At 38.1% G+C, this 22,608-nt stretch overlaps 1 protein-coding gene across 1 annotated transcript in view; it reads right to left on the bottom strand.

The window, feature by feature from the left end:
• LRP2 (LDL receptor related protein 2) overlaps positions 1-22,608 on the bottom strand; it is a 201,822-nt gene that overhangs the window by 128,261 nt on the left and 50,953 nt on the right. Inside the window, exons 5-14 of the mRNA XM_060177750.1 lie at positions 20,948-21,058; positions 20,289-20,402; positions 18,526-18,642; positions 16,754-16,903; positions 15,171-15,290; positions 9,452-9,580; positions 7,029-7,198; positions 5,326-5,549; positions 4,418-4,624; positions 2,344-2,546 (exon numbers count right to left, since the gene is read on the bottom strand). Of these exons, the coding sequence (XP_060033733.1) occupies positions 2,344-2,546; positions 4,418-4,624; positions 5,326-5,549; positions 7,029-7,198; positions 9,452-9,580; positions 15,171-15,290; positions 16,754-16,903; positions 18,526-18,642; positions 20,289-20,402; positions 20,948-21,058 (1,545 nt within the window). The remainder of the gene's footprint in view (positions 1-2,343; positions 2,547-4,417; positions 4,625-5,325; positions 5,550-7,028; positions 7,199-9,451; positions 9,581-15,170; positions 15,291-16,753; positions 16,904-18,525; positions 18,643-20,288; positions 20,403-20,947; positions 21,059-22,608) is intronic.

Raw genomic sequence — 22,608 nt, 5'->3', positions numbered from 1 at the left:
CTCAACTGCACATAAGAATGACTACCCCACAAAAAATGTGCAGCTGCTTTTCTTCATTCCTTAGACTTTAACTTATTCCTTAAAAATAATCTGCTCTCGGCTGGAAGTATGGATCAAACTGCCAATGCCCATGTTCAGTGTAGAAGCAATTACAGAAGCCAGACCTCCCACCTTTTTGCACCCCATAATCATTCTGGGCCCATACTCCAAGAGATTAAAAAAAAAAAAACTAGTATAGTCATGGGCTCTTTGGAATACAACTAAAATAGGACTACTAACTATCTACACAACAGAGATGCCCCAACTCTTCATATGAACTTTTCCAGCCTTTAGGTTCATGATTAGTCAATAATTTTTTGGCTCTATATGTTAACTCTTTCTTCAGCCACCAGGTTCCAGATGCTAACTAACATGATGCCAACTGGACTTCCCTGGGCAGACGACCCCACCAATGTGTCCTGGAGCCCTGCTTCCCCAGTGCCCCGCCCCACTAGGGAAAGAGAGACAGGCTGGGAGTATGGATGGACCTGCCAACACCCATGTTCAGCAGGGAAGCAATGACAGAAGCCAGACCTTCCACCTTCTGCACACCATAATGACCCCGGGTCCATACTCCCAGAGGGATAAAGAATAGGAAAGCTATCAGGGGAGGGGGTGGGATAAGAAGTTCTAGTGCTGGGAATTGTGTGGATCTGTGCCCCTCTTGTCCAATGTTTTTTGTCAGTGTCTCCTTTTTACAAATAAAGTTAAAGAAAAAAAGATTAGGAAAGCTTCCAATGGAGGGGAAGGGATATGGAAACCTAGTGGTGGAAAATGTGGGAAATTTTACCCCTCTTATCCTATGGCTTTGTCTATATTTTATATTTTTATTTTATAAATAAATTTAATAAAAATTAAATAAAGTGGCTGTTCTCACCAACCTGACTTCCCTGGGCAGGCGACCTCAACAATGTGTCTGGGAACCCTACCTCCCCAGAGCCTTACCCAACTAGGTAAGGCTGGGGGTATAGAATGGCCTGTCAATGCACATGTCCAGCAGAGAAGCATTTACAGAAGCCAGACCTTCCACCTTCTGTACCCCATAAAGATCTTTGTTCTATATTCCCAGAGGGATAAAGAATAGGGAAGCTTCCAATGGAGGGAATAGGATATGAAACTCTGGTGGCAGGAATTTTATGTAATTGTGGCCTTCTTGCCCCATAATTATTAAATCAAAAAAGTCTCTTCTCAGATGGAATAACTATCTAGACATTCTGATAGTTCAAATAAATCATTTAGATGATAAAATTAGGTTAATATTTTGGAGTAAAGGCAGTTATAAATTCAGTAACATATGAACAAAGTATTGCAAATAGAGGTTCCAAAATATTTTCAGATAGAACATATATTTATATCTAAAGCATATTGTTTCATGGTCCAGGAGGTGGTGCAATAGAGAAAGCACTAGACCCTCAAGCATGAGTTCAGTCCCTGACAGCACACATACCAGAGTAATGTCTGGTCCTTTATCTCCTCTTATCTTTCTCATTAATAAATTTTTTTTAAAAGCATATCATTTCTGAAGATAACTGTATTGAAGGACATTCACTTGAATGTATCAGGTTTAGTGATTGAGGTTTTTATTTTTTAAGTCATTTTCTTATCTAGAGTTAGATCCATCACTTGGCATCAGAGTTTTTTTTAAGGTGAAATGTTGGTCCTGGAGCTAGTTCATTTGACAGAACTCAGCTCACCATGCATAAAGCCCTGGGTTCAAGTCCCAGAACCATGTGGGAGCATCATGGACAGCACCAGGGAAGAATTCCATGAATAGTGAAGTGGCACTTTTTCTGTCTTTCCCTTTCTCTCTTCTCTGTCTTTCTCTCCCTCTTTAAAATAAAGAATGAAAAGAAATGGGCCTGAGGAGCCCACTTCACACATTGAAGAGGCCCTGCATGCAGTCCTGGCAGCACAAAAACAGAAATCTTAGTAAATAAAATCTTTTTCTCTAAATTACTGCTCACTGGTATTAAACTTTATACCACTATAGCCTAATTCACTATTTTTTTTCTTTGATGCACAAGTAAACACAGAAGGTTGAGTTAATCTGTTTCCTAATAAGAGAATAGGCATTTTGGTTCAGTTCATTTGCTATTATATCCCCATTAGACAGGACTTCATACATTACAGATGTCAATAAATATCTGCTAAATCAATTTATAATAATTGAGATTTGGCACTTTCATATGTCAGAGAAGACCACCCATATTTTAGGGGGTCTCTCGTCATTGGCTTGCACCTCTTTAAGAATATATTTCTTTCCATACAAATAGCAAAAATGCTTTCCATTGTTCTGGGGCTTACCATAGGGCTGCCTAAGAGAATGGTAAACAGTCACTCCAAAGGGCCTTACGGAAAACTGGTAGACTGTTTTTGGACTGGTCTCTGTAAATTTGCTTGCCTTCAGTACAGCCATCTTTGTCCAATCAGTATAGAACACAAGATCTTCAAACAAACTTAATCCAAAGGGATGAGGAACCCGTGAGCCCCCACTGACTACTGTCTTCCTGTTACAAAAGATAATGCATCACATAATATTAGCTTTGCTTTATTTTGGAGAAAGGTGGAACTGATTTGATTAAATGCTCAAAAAGTTAAATGGTTTCTTGTCACAAATCTAGAATATAGAAAGCAAAATTCATTTAAGATGCAGGTATATTTCCATGTACATTTGACAAAAGAATGTTAAATGTTGTCTCCTGAAACCCAAATTTAATCCCAAACCTACCTTGTTCTAGATGTGTTTGAGACACTACTGCTTTCACGCCCACCCTTCAATAATTTACAGTTGCCCCACATATAAAGAGCTAATAAGAGTTCAAGCCACAACAATCAGGGAACTAGATGTCATTAAGGAGGGGGAAAAAAATCAATACTACCACTCACTATTACGGATACTCTTAATGAAAATGCCAACTGGTCACACTTGTAGTAGAATCATTAACAGCTCAGAGCCACTTAAATGAAAACATACAGTAAATAAAACATTTCCCTACTGAGGAAATGACTTCATCTATAAACAAGAATTCAGCTCAGTCATATTAAGTAAGGTGGAGGATGATAAGAGGAAATTATTCTTTTATTGTCTTGCCATAAGATCTCAAAGAAAAATCTTACAGTACCTGGAGAAGTAAAAAATTGCAATCAAACTCTAAGAAAGACTCAAAGATACTAAGACAGGGAAACGTACTAAGAAAGAAAATGTAAATTAAGGTGGCAAGTAAGCATATACTTGGAAACACTCAGTAATGATGTGCTACATTAGCATTAAGGAATGGTTTTCTTTTTCAATTAACAAATTCCAGGGAGCCCTGAATGCCACCTGCTGACAAAGCAAAAGTCAATGACTTTATCATTATAGTTGTACGATCTTATTTTCTGAAGTTTTTTTCATAGCCAGTAAGGAACTAAATTTCTTTGAAAATTCAGATTTTTGTTTTAATTTAGCCTTAGCATAAAAATATATAGATTGTATCATAAAAGGGAAAAAAAAAGGAGGCAATTCACAATTGTTTTTATAAGATGAAAGGGCTCACAAATATTGCTGTCACTAAAATAGGTTAAACTCTCACTATGGAAACCAATTAATGTCAATGTTATTATTCAAAGACTTCATTTAGCCAAGCAGAGATTGTTCTAAGAACAAAAAATCCAGTGGCAAGTTTTGATATTATTCTACAAATGAGGAAAAATATATAATACAAGTCATATGAAAAACTGACCACTTTATTTGCTGAATTCATAGTTATCAACTTTTCTTAGTAAAAATTGTAAGAACATCTCTTACTTTTTCAAAATACAAAAAATAAGGGATCTAAAGTAGCTAGTAATATACTTAACCCTAATCAAATTTTTAAAAATGAAGAAAAATCAAGTCATATTTTACATTAATATAGTATATATATGTATGTATATATATGTATATATATACATGTCACAGAAAAATATAAGTCAGAATTTCTCTTTCAAATGTGAAATATAAAAGAAAAGAATAAAACTCAACAAATTCTCACTGGATATTTTTAAGTAAGTAAAATTGCAGCCTACCTATTTATTTATTAAGGAGAGGAAAAAAAAAAACTTCAAAGACAAAGTAATTTTTGGAAACAGACCTAAAGAAAAATAAGTGAACTGAGGGAGGAGGCTGAAGAGTAGAAATTATACTTTCTAGGTACTATTTAGTTGGTATTAGAAAACACAAGAAAAGTTAACAAAAACCAGAATGGGTTATTTCATGTAAATGTCATCACAAAGGCCATCCAAGCTATAGCCTCAACCAACAAAGCAATATTTTAATTCTGATTCTTCAGTATCCTTCATATATTTTATGCACTCTAGTTCAAACTTTAACTTCAAGATACAAAATAAGGCTTCTTACCTCTGAGTTCCATCATAAGTTACAGTGTCAATGTAATCAAACCGGTAGTCAACCCAGTAAACACGCTTGTTTACTATGTCCAGAGTTATCCCAGCTGGCCAACCCAGCTTTGTTTTTACTAAGTCTTTACGGTTGGTGCCATCCATGAAAGCCCTTTCTACCTTAGATTGTCCAGAAAGACTCTCCCAGTCTGAGAAAAATAAGTAACTACAAAAGAAAAATAAAAGATCAAAGAGTTAAATATTTTATTGTCTACTTGAAAATATGTATACATTTTTATATATTGTCAGTATTTCTTTTTTGATAGTTTTTATTTATTGTGTATTCACATCCCAGGAGACCAGGCAGTACTACACCTGGTTGATCACACACAACAGCATCCCTGAGGATCTGGGCTAGAGTCCTTGCTCCACACCTACAGAAGAATGCTTCGCAAGTGGTGAAGCAGGCCTGTTGGAGTCTCTTTCTCTCTGCCTCTCTTTTTCCCCTTAGCCTCTCTTTTTTCTCTGTCCTGTCAAATAAAAGGAAGGGAAAAAAATTGGCCACCAGGGACAGTGCATTTGTCACTGACGCCCAGCATTAACTCTGGTGGCAACTAAGAAATAACATTTCACATCCCAAAAACAAAAAAATCATACATGTTTAGTACAACAGTAGATAGATTTTATATCACATATTTTTAAATGAGATTAGAGTTAGCCAACCCCTATAAAGCTTCTACAGAGACATAATATAAATATGAGTTGTGGATAAGCAATGCCTTAAAAAGAAGGAGAAGGAGGAGAAGGAGGAGGAGAAAAAAGGAGAATTAACCTTCAACTAATCCAATAGTTTGTATTGGAGGCAGGAAGTGGAGTGTGAGGGGATAGTTTCCAAAATTGCGAAAATTATACTTTCACATCACTTACCCAACAGTTGGGTCCACAGCAATTCCTCTAGGATTTCCCAAGTTTTCACTTATCAAGACAACCCGGGAACTTCCATCCAAATTTGTTATTTCTATTCGACTAGCCCTGGTCTCTACTACATAAAGTTTATTATTAATCCAGTCCACAGCCAGATTCTCTGGTTTATCAACAGAAACATTAAGGACTTCTTGTAGATGTGAACCATTAATGGAAACTGAAAAAACCTGAAGAAAAAAAGAATAAACAATTGTCACACTTCTTAAGCATAACTATCTTTGGGCATTGTGTTCTTACATGTCATTGAGTGTATTCATCTATTTGTACAAGTGAATCAATCATCTGAACCTAAAGAAAAAGTTGCTGGAAAGTTGCTATTATTTCACATCATATTTTACTGAGAAAAGGCTAAAAAGTTTCTTTCTCTTCTTTTTTTAGTACCAAGCATATTTATCCAAAGACAATGGCACATCACGTACTTGCTGCAGAAAAAGATCCAAGAACAACCAACAGTCCTGGAGACACTAGTCTACTCCACCTAGGTCCACTCCTCACAAGCAGGAAAAGGAATTTCTTTAAAAGTAGATAGGAAAGGAGACAAATACAAAATGCTAGGATATGGCACCTCCAATTCTTGATAGTTGCTGTTAGCTTAATGAAAGAATTAATTTTTGAAAGTGATTTTTTTTTATTTTTAGTGGAATCAAGTTAAAATTCCTCAGTTTTCAGAAATGTTTTGCATACTTATTTTAGAACCTTATGAAAGGTATAAGGAAATGTAATAAAAAGAAGTATAATTTCATAACTCTTTATAAGTATCTAAAGTTTATATTTGAAAACCTCATTCCTAGGGCAACAAGATGACTTGGCTGGGAGAGCATAGGACTTATAAGGGCTAAGGCTCTCATTTCTTTCCTTTTTAAAAAAAAAGAGAGAAAGAATTTATTTATTTATTTATTTATTCATGAAAAAGGAGGAGAGGAAGAACCAGACTTCACTCTGGTACATGTGCTGCCAGGGATTGAACTCAGGAACTCATGGTTGAGAAGACAATGCTTTATCCACCTCACCACCTCCCAGACCACAAAGGCTCTCATTTCTTTCCTTATCCTGATGCCACACATGCCAAAGTGGTACACTGGTTTTGCTTTCTGTCTCTGTCTTTCTAGCTCTCTCTCATGAAACTCCCATATGATTTAAAAAATAAATAAAATATGTTTCATTACTCAAAGTGGAAATTAAATCCATCACACTTTCCAAATAATGTAGTATAACAAAAATTTGACTATAGAACAAAATACTGTCAATATTTGTCACCCAACCCTCAATTATAGCTCCATTTAGAAGATGCAGGTAAGCAGAATACTTTTTACATTTTAAATGATCAAGTTTCAAAAATTACTAGTAACTATCTATCCAGTTTTGAAAGAATGTCTACTATTTCTTTTAATTAGGCTTTTGGACTCCATTTCGAATAGAATTAAAGTTGCTCAAGGCTAATCCATATAATAGACTGCTTTGTTTAATAGGTCACATGTAATAGTATAGCATGGAAAAGGTGCTGATTAACATAAAATATCTCAAGGGCCTTTTTTGTCAGAAAACAGGAACTTTCCCCTCTACTCCTTACAAAATAAGAAGCTATCAACACTTGGTATTTGGGTTCTACCAGCTCCCAAAACACTGCTCCTGAAATTTCTATTTACCTTATGTTTCCTGATGTCCGTCCAAAAGACTCTTTGCAGACGATAATGAAAATCCACACCCACTGCCAATCCTTTAGTTTGAGCTGGTACCAGTCTATCTATAGCTCTTCCATGAATATCACCAATGAGCACATCTTGACCATTGGCAAAGATAAGGGAGGGCTCATCAACTAAATCAGAAAATAAACAGCATTAGCAATCCTCAGATGAATAAAAATGAAGTAACTTATAAGAGATATACTTTCTGCTTTATCAAAATACTCTCATCCATGTTTCTTCATTTAATTTGAATATAATCCTCTGACACTAGTGACACAGCATAGTGGCAACACATCACATGTATGACTGTAGGCCCAGAGGTTCCAGGTTCAGTGTCACCATAAGCAAGAGCTGAACAGTGTTGTGGTTTCTATCTGCCTCTCTCAATAAAGAAATAAACAGATTTTTTTTAATAGAGAAGATAAAATAGTCTTTGGAGGCATACACAGGTGTCATTTCACATAGCGTATATAGGTGGACGAATGATAAGAAATTATATCAAACTCATTGTTGGGAAGTGGGTTAAATTATGTGCATCTACAAATGGAACACTTTCTCAATGATCAGCCTGTTTGGTTCTACAAATAGAGAGCAGGACTTAGAAACATGATCCCAGGCTTAATCCTGGCACCACATATGCCAGAGAAGGGTAGTGTTCTGGTTTCTCTATCATAAAATAATTTTTAAAAATACTAACAAATGAGAAAGTGATATATGATGATAAGAAATGTTCTTGAAAATTCATAGTATGGGGGCAGGGGTAGATAGCATGCATAATGATTATGCAAACAGACTCTCATGCCTTAGGCTCTAAAGTCCCAGGTTCAATCCCCTGCACCACCATAAATCAGAGCTGAGCAGTGCTCTGGTAAAAAAAGAAAAAAGAAAAAAGAAAATGCTTAGTATAATATACAACTGACTAATATGAAATGCAGAAAGATTTATTCCCATTTATGTAAAAATATGTAGGTATTTCTCTATTTAAATATTTTGTATAAAAGCCATTCTTTTTAATGATATTTCATCTATATTTTAATGAAATAAAAGATACAGAGGGAAAGATATAGAAGAGAGACGGGGAAGGTAAGAGTACTTCTCAGCTCCAGCTTATGGTCATGCTGGAGATTGGAACAGGGGACCTCACAGCTTCAGGCATGAACGTCTTTAGTATAAAGATCATGCTGTCTTCACTGTCTATTTGTATATTTCTATTTGCAATAGAAATAATATTCAATAATCTCAAGAAGTAAAATGAACACTGATTATTCATGGCAGGAGAAAAGTGGAACCTAGGCCAGGGGAGCAGAGATGCAGGCAGTCGTTTTAATTTTAATATAAACTTCTTATAAATAAATGTTTAAGACAGAGACATATGATACACCCCAAAACAAATCATTTTAATTGCTAAAAGTTAGTTGTACCTAGCTTTGGTGATGTGTGAGATATAGAACTATAGCCGTGCAATCTTGAAGCTGTACCATGAGCACTGTAATATGTGCATCTAAGCAGGTGTGCCACTGCCTGGCCTGCTCTATGACTACCTAAAAACTTTATCTCACACTCCTTGAATACAATAAAACACACAGAATAAAGTCAATTGAACAAATTGAAATCTAAAATTAGTAGGTCCACTTTGACCCAGCTTCACCCAAATATTATATAAACAATGCCAAAATTGTGTCTATGAACATTGTCACCAACAATTGTGGTAAGGCAATTAAAAAAATACATGTACAAATAGGTCAAAAGTAACCTAAAATTTATTTCATAATTAAATGTTATGGATGACATCACAGCCAAAACCCAAAGTGAGCAAACACTCAAATTAAAAAAAAAAAAAAACCACTGTGCACCAAAAGACTGCACAGGGGATGGGGGGGTGTTCAGGTCCTGGAACATTATGAAAGAGGAGGACCCAGTGGGGGTTTAATTCTTATGTGGAAAACTAGGAAATGTTATGCATGTACAAGCTATTATAATTTACTATCAACTGTAAAACATTAATCCCCAATAAAGAAATTTTTTAAATAACTGTTAGGTTTGTGGAGACAGAATGTCTATGCATAAAACTTTCATCCTCAGTGCCATAATAGGCCATAGCTGAGAAGTTCTCTGGCAAATAAATAAATAAGTTCTCTGGCAAATAAATAAATGAATCTGTTAGTAATGTTCATCATAAAACTCCAATTGGTCGCTGATAATAAAAGTAGAGATTAATGCTGACCCACTCCTTCAGCAGCAGAGAAGACTGGTGATTTGCAATGATAAAACCCAGTTATCCATAGAAATAGTGCTATTTCTTTTGTCACTTGCTACAAAAGGGTGTGTATACAAGTCAGAAGTTACTGTTTGAAGATAATGGCAAGTGTCCTTGATTTACTCACAGGAAGCATTAGCTTTGCAGTGACGCTCATTCTCCAGGAGATACCCTTCTGCACAGTGGCACTTGTGATGGCCGTATCGGTCTTCACATACCTGGTCACAAACTCCCCATACCTGGCAATCATCAAAATCTGCCACATGGAAAAGAAACATTTGCAATCACTTTTTCCAGAATTTCTTCAGTATTCACTGACACAAAAAAAATTGAACTGTACAAGGAATATGTCGATGCTCATGTTTACATAAACATACAAAGAAAAGTGAGGAATTAAAAAAGGAATCCAGATCAGATTAAATTGATGGGGTTTACAGTCAACAATATTTATACACCTTTCCCATATTCGGGAGCTACTCTCTTCCCTGATGCAGCTTTCTGGTCCTTTTTCCAGGCATGACATCCTTTCCCCAGACAACAACTAGGATCCACCTACATATCAGATTTTAGGCTTATGGAGAAAAAAAAATAGTATAGCCATAGGCCTTTTCGAATATAACTAAAATATGCCTACTAGTGTCGGGCTAGCCTGAGGAGCTATCTACAAAATGAAGACTCCCCCCCCCCGAGCCCCCAACTCTTCATCTGCACTACTCCAGCCTTTAGGTTCATGATTAGTCAACAACTTGTTAGGCTTTATATGTTAACTCCCTTTTTAGCCACCAGGTTCCAGATGCTAGCATGATGCTGACCAGACTTCCCTGGATAGACAACCCAACCAATGTATCCTGGAGCTCTGATTCCGCAGAACCCTGCCCCACTAGGGAAAGAAAGAGCCAAGCTGGGAGTATGGACAGACCTGTAAATGCCCATGTTCAGCGGGGGAGCAGTTACAAAAGCCAGACCTTCCACCTTCTGTAACCCACAATGACCTTGAGTCCATACTCCCAAAGGGTTAAAGAATAGGAAAGCTATCAGGGGAGGGGTTGGGATATGGAGTTCTGGTGGTGGGAACTGTGTGTCTGACAGATGTTAGTTAAACTCATTTTTTGGTCAACATATTACAGTAGACACAAATATCAGATTATTGTATGACTGAAACTAACATGCTGTATATCAATTAAAAATCAAATTTTTGGGGCCAGACAGTGGTGTAGCTGGTTAAGTGCACACACTAGTGTGCAAGGACCCAGGCTCAAGCCCCTGGTCCCCACCTGCAGGGGCATAGCATACCTTCACAAGTGGTGAAGCAGGGCTACAGGTGTCTCTCTGTCTCTCCTCTATATCCTCTTCCCCTCTCAATTTCTCTATCTCTATCCAATAATAAAATAAAATAAATGCATAATATAAATATCAAATTTTGGACATGGAGGTAAGGCCCTCACATTTGTGAGTGGAAGCAAGTCCCTCACGTTGGTAATCTCTATATATCCTCAGAGAGGACACACTTCTGTAGAAATGCAAGTACAGGGAGTCGGGCAGTAGCACAGAGGGTTAATGAAAGTACAGGATGTTCACCCTCAAACCTCCAGAACACTGTGACCACATTAGTTATGCCTTTGGATCTGGAGTCACCCTGGGAAAAGGGAGTTCTAATATCAAACAAAAGGCAACCAATGATGGAAAGCCGGAATTAGGAATTCATGGACACAAATGTCATTCCTGTTATCAGAGCAAGTACTTTAAAGATTTTACTACAAATCTTTTAAAGATTTGAATACACATGTTACTCTGAGGAAGGATTCAAGGTTCAAACCTCTGCTCCCCACTTACAGGAAGGAAGCTTTGCAAATTGTTAAGTAGTGCTGCAGGTGTCTCTCCCTACCACTCCCATCCATCTCAGTTTCCTTCTGTCTCTATCCAAAATATGCATAAATAAATAAATATTAAAAAGACTTGAATATATAGGTAAGGTCACTTATCAACCAAAGTGAAGACAAGAAAAATAAAAGTAGAACTGAGCTTTTCAATAGAGGGTAGTAGAAATGATATCAAATTCTGCTTAACAATTTTCTCTCCTTGTTACCTTCATCTATTTTTTCTTTCCATTTTATGTTTTGTTCCCTCCCACCAACAAATACTGCTTGGAAAATAATTCAAAAGCCCCTTCTTAGCTTCGACCGCCTTGGTCACCCTCTGATCTCTCTGTAGCTGTGTGAATTCCACCATGCTGAATGACCTTCCTGCCCTAACTCTGCACCTCTATGCCCTTCTGTCAACAAACAGCATGTCCTGTCAGTCAGAAACAATAACCCTGGTAAAGTGCTTCAGCATACTGCAGAGGCTCCACAGCCGGGTCAAGACTACTAGGGAGAGATAAATTGCAGAAAGACACAAGATTTCATGTCAGAATTATTCCATTTTATTCTTGATTACCACTGAGGCATTCACTGCAGACCCATGTCGAAGATGATAGATGTTGTGTGACCTCCAACACCTGAAAACTCTAATGAGTCAGCCATGCAGAAGATTACAGCCATGCAAAGAGTACTTGTGAATAGTAATGCTTGAAAGAGCAAACCAAAACAATTCCCCTAAAAGCTGAAACATGTATAACTGGTTTCATAATGTCATGTACTAAAACTAATGAGTTTGCTTTCCAAAGAGAAAAATAGTTTTCCTTGAACTGGATGTGTTAATTCAGCTTCAAAATTCAAGGATAAATGACAGATTTTTGAAGAACATGGAAGGTCACAGAATAGGTCTCCACAGGTAGCAGGGAGCCTCACATTCAAAAAGGCCTCAAATGTAGACTTTTAAGCTTATCTCCAAATGAGATCATCTGCACTAAAGTCTCAAGTGTACACTGAAGGGATTGAAAGATATTAATCAGGGAACTAGTCCCCAGTATAAGCCCACACTATTTCCAGTGTGATAGGAACCAGGTGTGTTCTGTAAGTCCTGAAATTAACTTGTATACAACGCAACATTAATTTGTATTTTTTTCATTAAAAGGTAAAACATAGTCTGATCATGACAATTTTTCATTTCTGAAAGCCTACAAAAAAATCAAAGTGGCCTGGACCTCTGATATCTAAGAAACCCTAAACACTGACAAATATAATGCCGGAGAGCAAGAGACAGTTCAACCAGTAGAGCAGATATTTTACCACGCACATGGACTGAGCTTTGCTCACCACACAGGAAGGATCACCTGCACAGGGCAAGCTTCACAGTGGTAGGACAGTGTTGCGGTGTCTCTCCTCTCTGTCTCTCTCTTCCTCTATATCTCCCTTCTTTTCACCACTCAGCCCCTTAAATTTCAAGATATCAGCCAGACTTACATAAAGCGTTTCACTACCAAAAGTTTTATCAACTATAGTTATTTAAGAGGAGTAGTCAGGGGAGTTGGGCGGTGGCACAACGGGTTAAGCACATGTGGCGCAAGAACCAGCACAAGGTTCCAGGTTCCAGCTCTCAGCTCCCCACCTGCAGGGGCATCGCTTCACAGGTGGTGAAGCAGGTCTGCAGGTGTCTGTCTTTCTCTCCCCTTCTCTGTCTTCCCCTCCTCTCTCCATTTCTCTGTCCTATCTAACAATGATGACATTAATAACAATAATAACTACAACAACAATAAAAAACAGGGTCAACAAAAGGGAAAATAAACAAATTTTTTTAAAAAAATTTTAAAAAGAAAAAAGAAAAATCCTTAAAAAAAAAAGAGTAGTCAAATCATGAACAGACTTTGGGAAATGATCCTGATATCAGAACCCCCAAATTACCTTCTATGATGAATTCAGATTGCTTTATTGTTATTTTTTAAAATCTATTTTTCTTGGCATATGGAATGAAAATGAAGTTCATAATTATAATAGCTTTCTCAAAAGTTCTAATTCATAAGCCAGAGCCAATGTCTGTTATTAAAGGTCTTTTCAGTCTGTGAGCACTTATTAAAACCAACCATAGGAATATACAACTTTGTTATATTTATCCAGTCAATATTATTGGTGATTTTTCATTACTAATTTATAAGTTTTCAAAAGAAACACTTTTCCAAGAAGTATTTGTATATATCATTTGTATATATCATTTATCCAGAAATTCCTAAGGTATCTCAAATTCCCAAGAAATAGTAAAAGACTACAAATATGATAAATAACTTCTGAATAATCTATTTTTTGGGTAGTACTAAAAGGATTCATCAAGTCATCCAGATTTTAGAAGACTATGAAAGCTAATTTTAATAAAGTTTCAGTTGTTTTCCAGATGCCTTTTCCCAAGATTTATTTTATTTTATTTTTAAAGCTCTAAAAAAATTAAAAATAAAAATTAAAAAATTAAAAAAGCTCTGTGTCTACTTTGCTAGTATATTTTCTATTCACATATCAAAACTTAGAATTAAGGGAAAGGGTCTAAAAAATTGTTCTTCATATCCTAAAAAAGACTGCTGACACTTCACCACGTTTAATTCTCCTTTCATAAAATCACATCTTAATCACAGATAGCTCAAGACAATCAAAATTTTCCCTAGTCTAAAAGTCATTTTTTAAGTCATTCTTACAAATGAGATAGATGAGATGACATATTTAGTCCACTGGTGTCTACTTCAATGGTAGTCACTAGCTGGAAGCAATATGATAAAATTTGTTCTTGTTGAATGTTGTTGTCTTCAGAGGTGAAAATCAGCAGGACTAAGAACCAACACACAATGGGCACTAGCTAGTAATATGTGCGCTTAACCAAGTGCACCACTGCCTGGCCCCCAACTGACTAATGTGATCAACAGAGAAATGTCAGAGTGTTCCTCTGCTATGAAAATTAATTGTAGTGGTCCGGGAGGTGGCGTAGTGGATAAAGGGCTTGACTCTCAAGCGTGAGGTCCTGGGTTCAAGCCCTGGCAGCACATGTACCAGAGTGATATCTGGCTCTTTCACTCTCTCCTCCTATCTTTCTCATCAATAAATAAATGAAATCTTTTTTTTTTTAAAAAAAAAAAAAAAAAGGAAAATTAATTGTAGATGTGGAATTCTGAGAAAGTTTGAAAAATTCTGGAGAAGTGGCCGGGATGAGGTAACTAACTGATCAGTTAAGGCTCGAGGCTATCCACTTACACATGCCAGTATTTTAGTGCTTAACAATCAATAGGGCTGCATCAACCTAGCTTCCAAGAAGTTAAGATGTGCATGCACACGCACTGGAAGAGAGAAAAATTGCCTCCATGGTCAGATAGCAGATCTGTAGCTTAACAGTAAGTCAACTTGCTGAACAAAGAACAACTCTTCTATGTGGTGTACCTCACAAAAGCTTCTCAGAGTGAAAACTTTATTGTCCTAGACCTTTTTTAAATTTTTATTTACAAAAATGGAAATATTGATAAGACCATAGGATAAGAGGGCTACAATTCCACACAATTCCCACCACCAGAACTCCATATCGCATCCCCTCCTGATAGCTTTCCTATTCTTTATCCCTCTGGGAGTATGGACCCAGGGTCATTGTGGCGTGCAGAAGGTGGAAGGTCTGGCTTCTGTAATTGCTTCCCCGCTGAACAGGGGTGTTGGCAGCTTGATACATACTCCCAGCCTGCCTCTCTTTCCCTGGTGGGGTAGGGCTTGGGGGAGGCAGAGCCCCAGGACATTTTCGTTTTCAGTCACCAGGTTCCAGACGCTACCATAATGCCAACCTGACTTCCCTGGGCAGATGACCCCACCAGTGTATTCTAGACCTTTTACATGCACCATAACTCCTATTCACAAATACAAATCCGCTGGTGTCAAGATCATGGAACCCTTATGTCTCAAGCACTGTGAAGTGAAGAGAGGCCGGTGTTGCCATCATTCACTTACCAACACAGTTGTGGGTGTTATTTGGGTCAACAACAAAACCTGGAGGACAGTAACACTCTCCTCCATATGGGGTCTTGTGGCAATAAAACTCACAGGCCAAGGTAACACACAAAGTGTCATCTAAAAAGAAAAAAGCATCTTGTTAAGTGAACAGTGACCTCTAGACAAGGCTGATTTACATATATATAGTTCAAAGTAGAAGCTAAGGAAGCACAAGAGGTGAAGCAGTGCAGCAGGTTTCTCTCCTCTCTCCATCTCTATTCCTCATTCGCTCTCAATTTCTATATCAAAATAAAGTAAAAATAAATAATTAAAAATGAATGGTAAAATCCATAGATGCAACTATGTAATTAAGTACTACAAGATTTTTTTTTCTGGAAAGGAAAACAAAATCTTAGAGTTACAGTTACTTCTGTCTTAATTTATCTAGAAAATGTACTGCTGATGTAATCAAGAAGACAATCAGCTCTCCACAGAGCTGATGACTTGATGAGGGTCTGGAACAGGCAGTGTGGTTATAGAAGACATCATCTAACAAGACTGTGTAACAATACTGGGTGACCAGTTCAATTTCACCTTTGGAAAATTTTCTTTAATTATATAGCTCAGAAAGCAAAAGCTTAGTTTTATAATATAATGAGACATGACCATCTTTCATAAATACACCTAAATAAAATCAGCAAAACATCTTTTTTATTCATCCAAATTTCTACTAAAGTCGTTTTCAGGTAGATGTATGGAAGGGACACTAATATTTTCACGTTCCTCCCATGAAGAGTTAGAGTCTAGTTCTTTGGTCTGTGGAGTCTGGCCAGAGGACTTGTTTTAGTAAATAAGACATTTGAGAAAAAAAAAAGACACAAGTTTGAAAGAGCATTCCCTATCCCTGAAACCAGCCTGGGCTAGCCTGAGCTCTTATTGCAACATCTTGCCATATAAGTAAAACCAACTTTGGCTGGAAGAAGTCACAGAACTATAAACAATTAAAAATAGTTCTTGGTTTAAGCCACTAATCTTAGGATAGTTTGTTATGCAAACACCAACTGAAATTCCAGAAAGAGGAGGAGGAGAAAAAGTAATGACATCTTAGGACGAGAGATATGACAACAAAAGTAGCATACTAGACTTTCATGCCTGAAGCCCAGAGACCATATTCAATCTCCAGCACCACCATAAGCGAGGATGGCACAGTGCTCTGGTGCAGCCTCATTAAAATAAATTAAATGTTTTTAATAACAATATGTGAATATCTTTTACGATGTCTTTTGAAATTTTATTATGACAGCATTAGGTTATAAAGTTGTAAAGCTTTATGGGTATAGTTTCATACTCAAAAGAGAGAGGGGGAGAGAGAGAGAGAAACTGTACCCACCACCATAGTCCTATGTCCTCTGTAATGACAACTGTTCTCAAAAAAACTAAAAGACAAGTTTAGTAACTACTTTGGCAATTTCATTTGGCTAACTATATTTCACCTATGAGCAAAACTATCAGTGTCTTGCACCTCTTTCTCATGTAGCAGTCACCACTAGCAGTTCAGTATCTTCATCTGAAAGCTGCGCCCAGTAAATGTTCATACTCACTACAATGTCTTCCTTCTGTGGTATTGGTTTCATCTTCTCCTGCTGGACAGTCTATAATTCCATCACAGATCTTTTCAATTGGGATGCATTTTCCAGACTGTGGACAAGCCCATTCACTTGGGTAACAGTTCTGAGTATGAGAGGTGTTTTCTGTGAAGGAAAAAAATTAGTTAAATGTCTTTTGAGTGTAAGAACCAGTCCTTTTATCTATCTATGGTTCAGAAGGTATATCTGAAGCCTGCAAATGACTTACATTTTATAATGAATTATATAGAAGTTTCAGAGCAGGGGAGATACCATAATGGTTATGCAGAGAACCTCTCATGCCTGAGGCTCCAAAGTCTCAATCCTCTAACCACCACAAGCCAGAGCTGAGCAATGCTCTACTTTAAAAATAGTGTACAGAAGCCAGACCTTCTACCTTCTGCATCCCACAATGACCTTGGGTCCATAATCCCAGAGGGATAAAGAATAGGAAAGCTATCAGGGGAGTAGATGGGATACAGAGATCTGGTGGTGGGAATTGTGTGGAATTGTACCCCTCTTATTCTATGGTTTTGTTAATGTCTCCTTTAAATAAATTTTTAAAATATTTAAATAGTGTACACACACACACAAATTAGAAGTTTCTGACTCTACCACTGGTCTTTCATTGAGATTCTAAGGAATAGCAAATGAATTAAATTCTATTTTTTCTTGGGAAGGCACTCCCCAGTCAGTTTATAAGAGTAAGAAGCAGACATGAGCCTGATTTATTAACAAACTAGATTAATAATTCCCAGGAGAAAACTGCACTACCTAAGGCAAGACTTAAAGAGCTAAGACTATCCGGGTAACACAAAGATTCCTGAACTTTTTGCTTCATGTTTTGTTTTTTTAGTGAAAACTAGAACCCAGTGATAGAAAGATTTACTTCACAGTACATGAAAACATGAAACCAATGACTGTTGCTAGAATATTCTTGCTGTGTCTGGAGCTGAGAACCTGTTTAATGATGTGGGTCTTAGTAACTTCTGAAATGGTAGCAGCACTGCTGTCATAACAGTCAGTGAATGGGTGGTGGATTATTATTGGCAATTCACTTCTCATGGGATCATTACCATTTCCCTGGACATGGACTCTCTTTCACTGCTGGATATCAGGAAGTCATTTGAAAATAAAGTAAAACTAAGCTGAGCAATTACTATTATAAAGTCATAAGGGTATAAGAACTAATATAAATCACATCTCCCCTTCTTCTCAGTCAAAGCGAATTAAAATAAACAGTAATAAATGGAGGGCCAGGTGGTGGTGCACCTGTTTAAGCACACATGTTACAATGTGCAAGGACTCAGGTTCGAGGCCCTGGTCCCCACCTGCAAGGGGAAAGCTTCACACAAGTGGGGAAGCAGGGCTGCAGGTGTCTGTCTCGCACCCTCACTATCCCTCCCTTCCCTCTAAATTTCTGACAGTCTCTATGCAATAAATAAATAAAGATAATACAGTAATAAATGGAAAAGTCAGGGTGGGCTATAGAGGGAGGAAGGGGCTGTCCTACCTATTTGGTTTAATGACCGGAAGGAATGCTGTGCTGTATTTGTACTATAGGTGTTTGGGTGGGAGGATGGGTCGTAGAATCACCTCCTTCTTTCCCATGTTATTTATGTCCCTCTACATTAAAATTCAGCCAGTTCTGAGACATTTTTTTGTCACACAGATCATTTCTAACCAAGAAAATAAAAAAAAAAGCAATGTCCACAAAACTTTCAAAAAGAATTTCTTCCCCTCCTTACCACATCCATCTTCATCTGCACTATCTCTACAGTCAGCGTAGCCGTCACAAACCGCATCCTGATGAATGCAGAAGCTGTTGGGGCAAGTGAACTGATTGCCACTGCAGGGCTGATAGTCTGAAAGACAAAGACAAAGGCACTCCAAAGACACAAACCACATGGTGGGGGGTGAGGGGTGGAAATCAAAGTGCTCACCTTTCTGCCTAAACTGAACTGCTAGAAACAAAAATTTGTTGTGATAGAATTAAATTAAATGTGATAGAATTTAGGAGAAAAATTAGGGGAAAAATTAGAATCGTTTCTATCAGGACTCCACCATATCTTTTCACACCCTCTCTTTCTCTATTTTCAAGGTTACCAGATCCCTTCTTCAAAGTTCAATTACACAGTGGAGCCTGTTTCTTTGTACAGCCCAAAGAAGGAATGCAAACCATCCATCAGCAATCCTTCAACTCCTCACAGATCTTTGCAAGATGAAGGAGCCCAGGTCTAGCAATACTGCCTTGGGTTCTAAATGACCTGCTGGCTTCATTTTCCATGAGATATAGTGTTTTTTTGTTTCAAAAGAATAGTACATTTGATGAGATAAAAAGTAAACATCTGACCCCACCCAAAAATGGGGAGAGGACATGGACAGAATATTCACCACAGAAGAGATCCAAAAGGCTCCAAAAGAAACATGAAAAAATGCTCCAAGTCTTTGGTTGTCAAAGAAATGCAAATAAAGACAACAATGAGATACCACTTCACTTCTGTGAGAATGTCATACAACAAATGCTGGTGAGGTTTTGGGGTCAAATTGGTCCAACCTTTGTGGAGAACAGTCTGGAGAACTCTCAGAAGGCTATAAACGGACCTACCCTATGAACCTTCAATTCCTCTCCTGGAGATATATCCTAAGGAACCCAACATATCCATCCAAAAAGATCTGTGTATACCTATCTTCATAGCAGCACAATTTATAATAGCCAAGACCTGGAAGCAACCCAGGTGTCCAACAATAGGTGAGTGGCTGAGTAAGTTGTGGTACATATACACAATGGAATACTACTCAGCTATTAAAAATGGTGACTTCGTGCAGAGTGTCCCTTTCTAGGGCAGGGGTAGATGGCATAATGGTTATGCAAACAGACTCTCATGCCTGAGGCTCCAAAGTCCCAGGTTCAATCCCCCGCACCACCATAAGCCAGAGCTGAACAGTGCTCTGGTTTAAAAAAAAAAAAGGTGACTTCACCATTTTCAACCCATCTTGGATGGAGTTTGAAAAAATCATGTTAAGTGAAATAATTCAGAAACAGAAGGATGAATATGGGATGATCTCACTCTCAGGCAGAAGTTGTAAAACAAGATCAGAAGAGAAAACACTAAATAGAACTTGGGCAGGAGTTGGTGTATTGCACCAAAGTAAAAGACTCTGGGGTGGGTGTGGGGGAGAGTACAGGTCCAAAAAGGATGACAGAGGACCTAGTGAGGGTTGTATTGTTGTGTGGAAAAATGAGAAATGTTATGCATATACAAACTAATGTAAAATAAATTAATTCCCCAATAAAGAAATTTTTAAAAAAAGTAAACATCCCTGGGCCAGGAAGATGATTCAACATGTTAGCACAGAATTTGCAGGACTGAGGCCCCAGGTCTCAAGTTCAATTCTGAATGCCACAGCTCAGCTAATAATTTGACAGTAAATCAGATAAGGACACAAAAACACATGACACAGATTTCTGTCATTAACTATGCAACTCAATATAATTAAATCGCCGTACCGCAAGAAAGTTCATCACTGCCGTCGTCACAATCTGACTTATGGTCACAGACATAAACACGAGGTAGGCACTCTCCACCACCACACTGAAATTCGTTCTGCAAGCACACATTAGCTGGAACATAGCAAAGAAAAGAATTTCAATTCCATGAAATTTAATCTCACAGAAAGATTCTGTTACACATTTCAAAATAAATTCTTACTGCAGTGTAACATTCCTGTGACATACTATTAAATACAAATAAAAAATCTGATTTAATTTTAAAAATAGATTATGTAATATGCTGGTGATGCTTAGCAATGACTTCTCAGAGGAGAAGACTGATTTATAACGTTCATCAGTTTGGGGGCCAGGCAGTGGTACTTGCGGTAAAGTAAACACATTACAAAGCACAAGGACCCATGTTCAAGCCCCACTCACCGCCTGCAAGGAGGCAGATCCACAAGAGGTGAAGCGCTACTGCAGGTGTCTCTCCCTCTCTGTCATCCCCTACTATCTCAGCTTCCTCTATCAAATTTTAAAAATTAATGTTCAATTTCCATAGTGTGAATTCTTCACCATGGCTGACTTCATGCTACCAACATGAAGTCACCGAGCTTGAACTTAAGAATAAATGCAGCAAAATTCACCAGTTAAACCAGCAGAAGCAAGTCACTTACTGCAGTTGTATTCATCGGAGGAGTCCCTGCAATCAACTTTCCCGTCACATTTCTGAGTATTGTTATAGCAGGCTCCGTTGGCACAAGTAAGCTGATCACACGGTGCATATTCTGAAAGGATAATTGAAGAATATTAGCATGCACACAAAAGCACTTCTTAAGTGACTACTATATCATAAACACTAAAAGTTGAGCATATTTTGATAAACAAAAGAAACATGGCCCCTGATACCATGGAAGAAAGGAAGGAGACAATAATCAAATAAAGACACAAATACAAAAACACACCCACCCATGGTAGAAGTACAAAGAATTGTGAGAATTTGAGGAGGGGGTCTAGGAGATCAGAGAAGTCTCTCCTCAGGTGTCTTGTGCGCTTAGAAAAAGGGAAGCTGGGCCAGGTGGTGGCACACCTCGTTGAGTGTACATGTTACGATGTGTGAGGCCCTGCATTCTAGCCCCTGGTCCCCAGATGCAGGGGGCAAGCTTTTCGAGTGGTGAAGTGGTGTTACAGGTGTCTTTCTGTCTCTCTCCCTCTCTGCCACCCCTTTCACTCTCAATTTCTGCCTGTATCTACCAAATAAATAAATATAATTTTTAAATAATTTAAAAGATTTTTGCAGTGGCATGCCTAAGTAGGAGCACACCTTACAGTGTACAAGGACCTAGGTCTAAGCCCCTGGTCTCCACCTGCAGGGGGAAAACTTCACAAGTGGTGAAGCAGGGCTACAAGTATGTGTCTCTCCCTCTCTCTCCTCCTCCCCTCTTAATTTCTCTCTGTCTATAATAAATAAATATAAATTTAAAGAGGGAGTCGGGTGGTAGTGCAGCAGGTTAAGTGCACATGGCGCAAGGTGCAGGGACCAGCATAAGGATCCCAGTTTGAGCCCCTGGCTCCCCACCTGCAGGGGTGCCGCTTCACCAGCAGTGAAGCAGGTCTGCGAGTGTCTCTCTTTCTTTCCCCCTCTATGTCTTCCTTCCTCTCTCCATTTCTCTCACAAAAGACCTGTGCAAGGATTTGGTTCAAGCCCCAGCTCCCCACCTGCAGGGGGTCACTTCACAAGTGGTTAAGCAGGTCTGCTGATGTCAATCTCTCTCTCTCTCTCTCCTCTCTCCCTCTCTATCTCACCTTCCTTTCTCAATTTCTCTGTCCTATCCAATGAAATTTTTAAAAAAATGGCTGCCAGTACAATGATAATCCCTCTTCTAGATCTTTGGTCCATACTCCCAGAGGGATGATGAATGGGGAAGCTTCAGTGGAGGGGGATGAGATATGGCACACTAGTGGTAGGAGCTGTGTGAATTGTGCTCCTCTTATCTCACAATCTTGTCGATCAGTATCAAATCATCAATAATAATAAGAGAGAAGAAAAGGGAGAGGGAGAAGGAAAGAGCGCTGAAAAAAAGCACAAAGTTGGGGCCAGGGGGTGGTGCACCTGATTAAGCGCACACACATTATAGTGCACAAGGACCTAGGTTCAAGCCTCTGGTCCCCAGCTTCATGAGTGGTAAAGCAGGATTTCAGGTGTCTTTCTCCATCTCTATCTCCTCCTCCTCTCTCAATTTCTCTGTCTCTAACCAATAAAAAAATTTTTAAAAAATTTTTAAATAAAGCACAAAGCAGAACTTGGACTGGGTTTGGTGTATTTCACCAAAATAAA

Source organism: Erinaceus europaeus, chromosome 18 (genome assembly GCF_950295315.1).
Source record: "Erinaceus europaeus chromosome 18, mEriEur2.1, whole genome shotgun sequence".
Classification (NCBI taxonomy): Eukaryota; Metazoa; Chordata; class Mammalia; order Eulipotyphla; family Erinaceidae; genus Erinaceus; species Erinaceus europaeus.
This window is presented reverse-complemented; position numbering and strand designations above follow the sequence as displayed.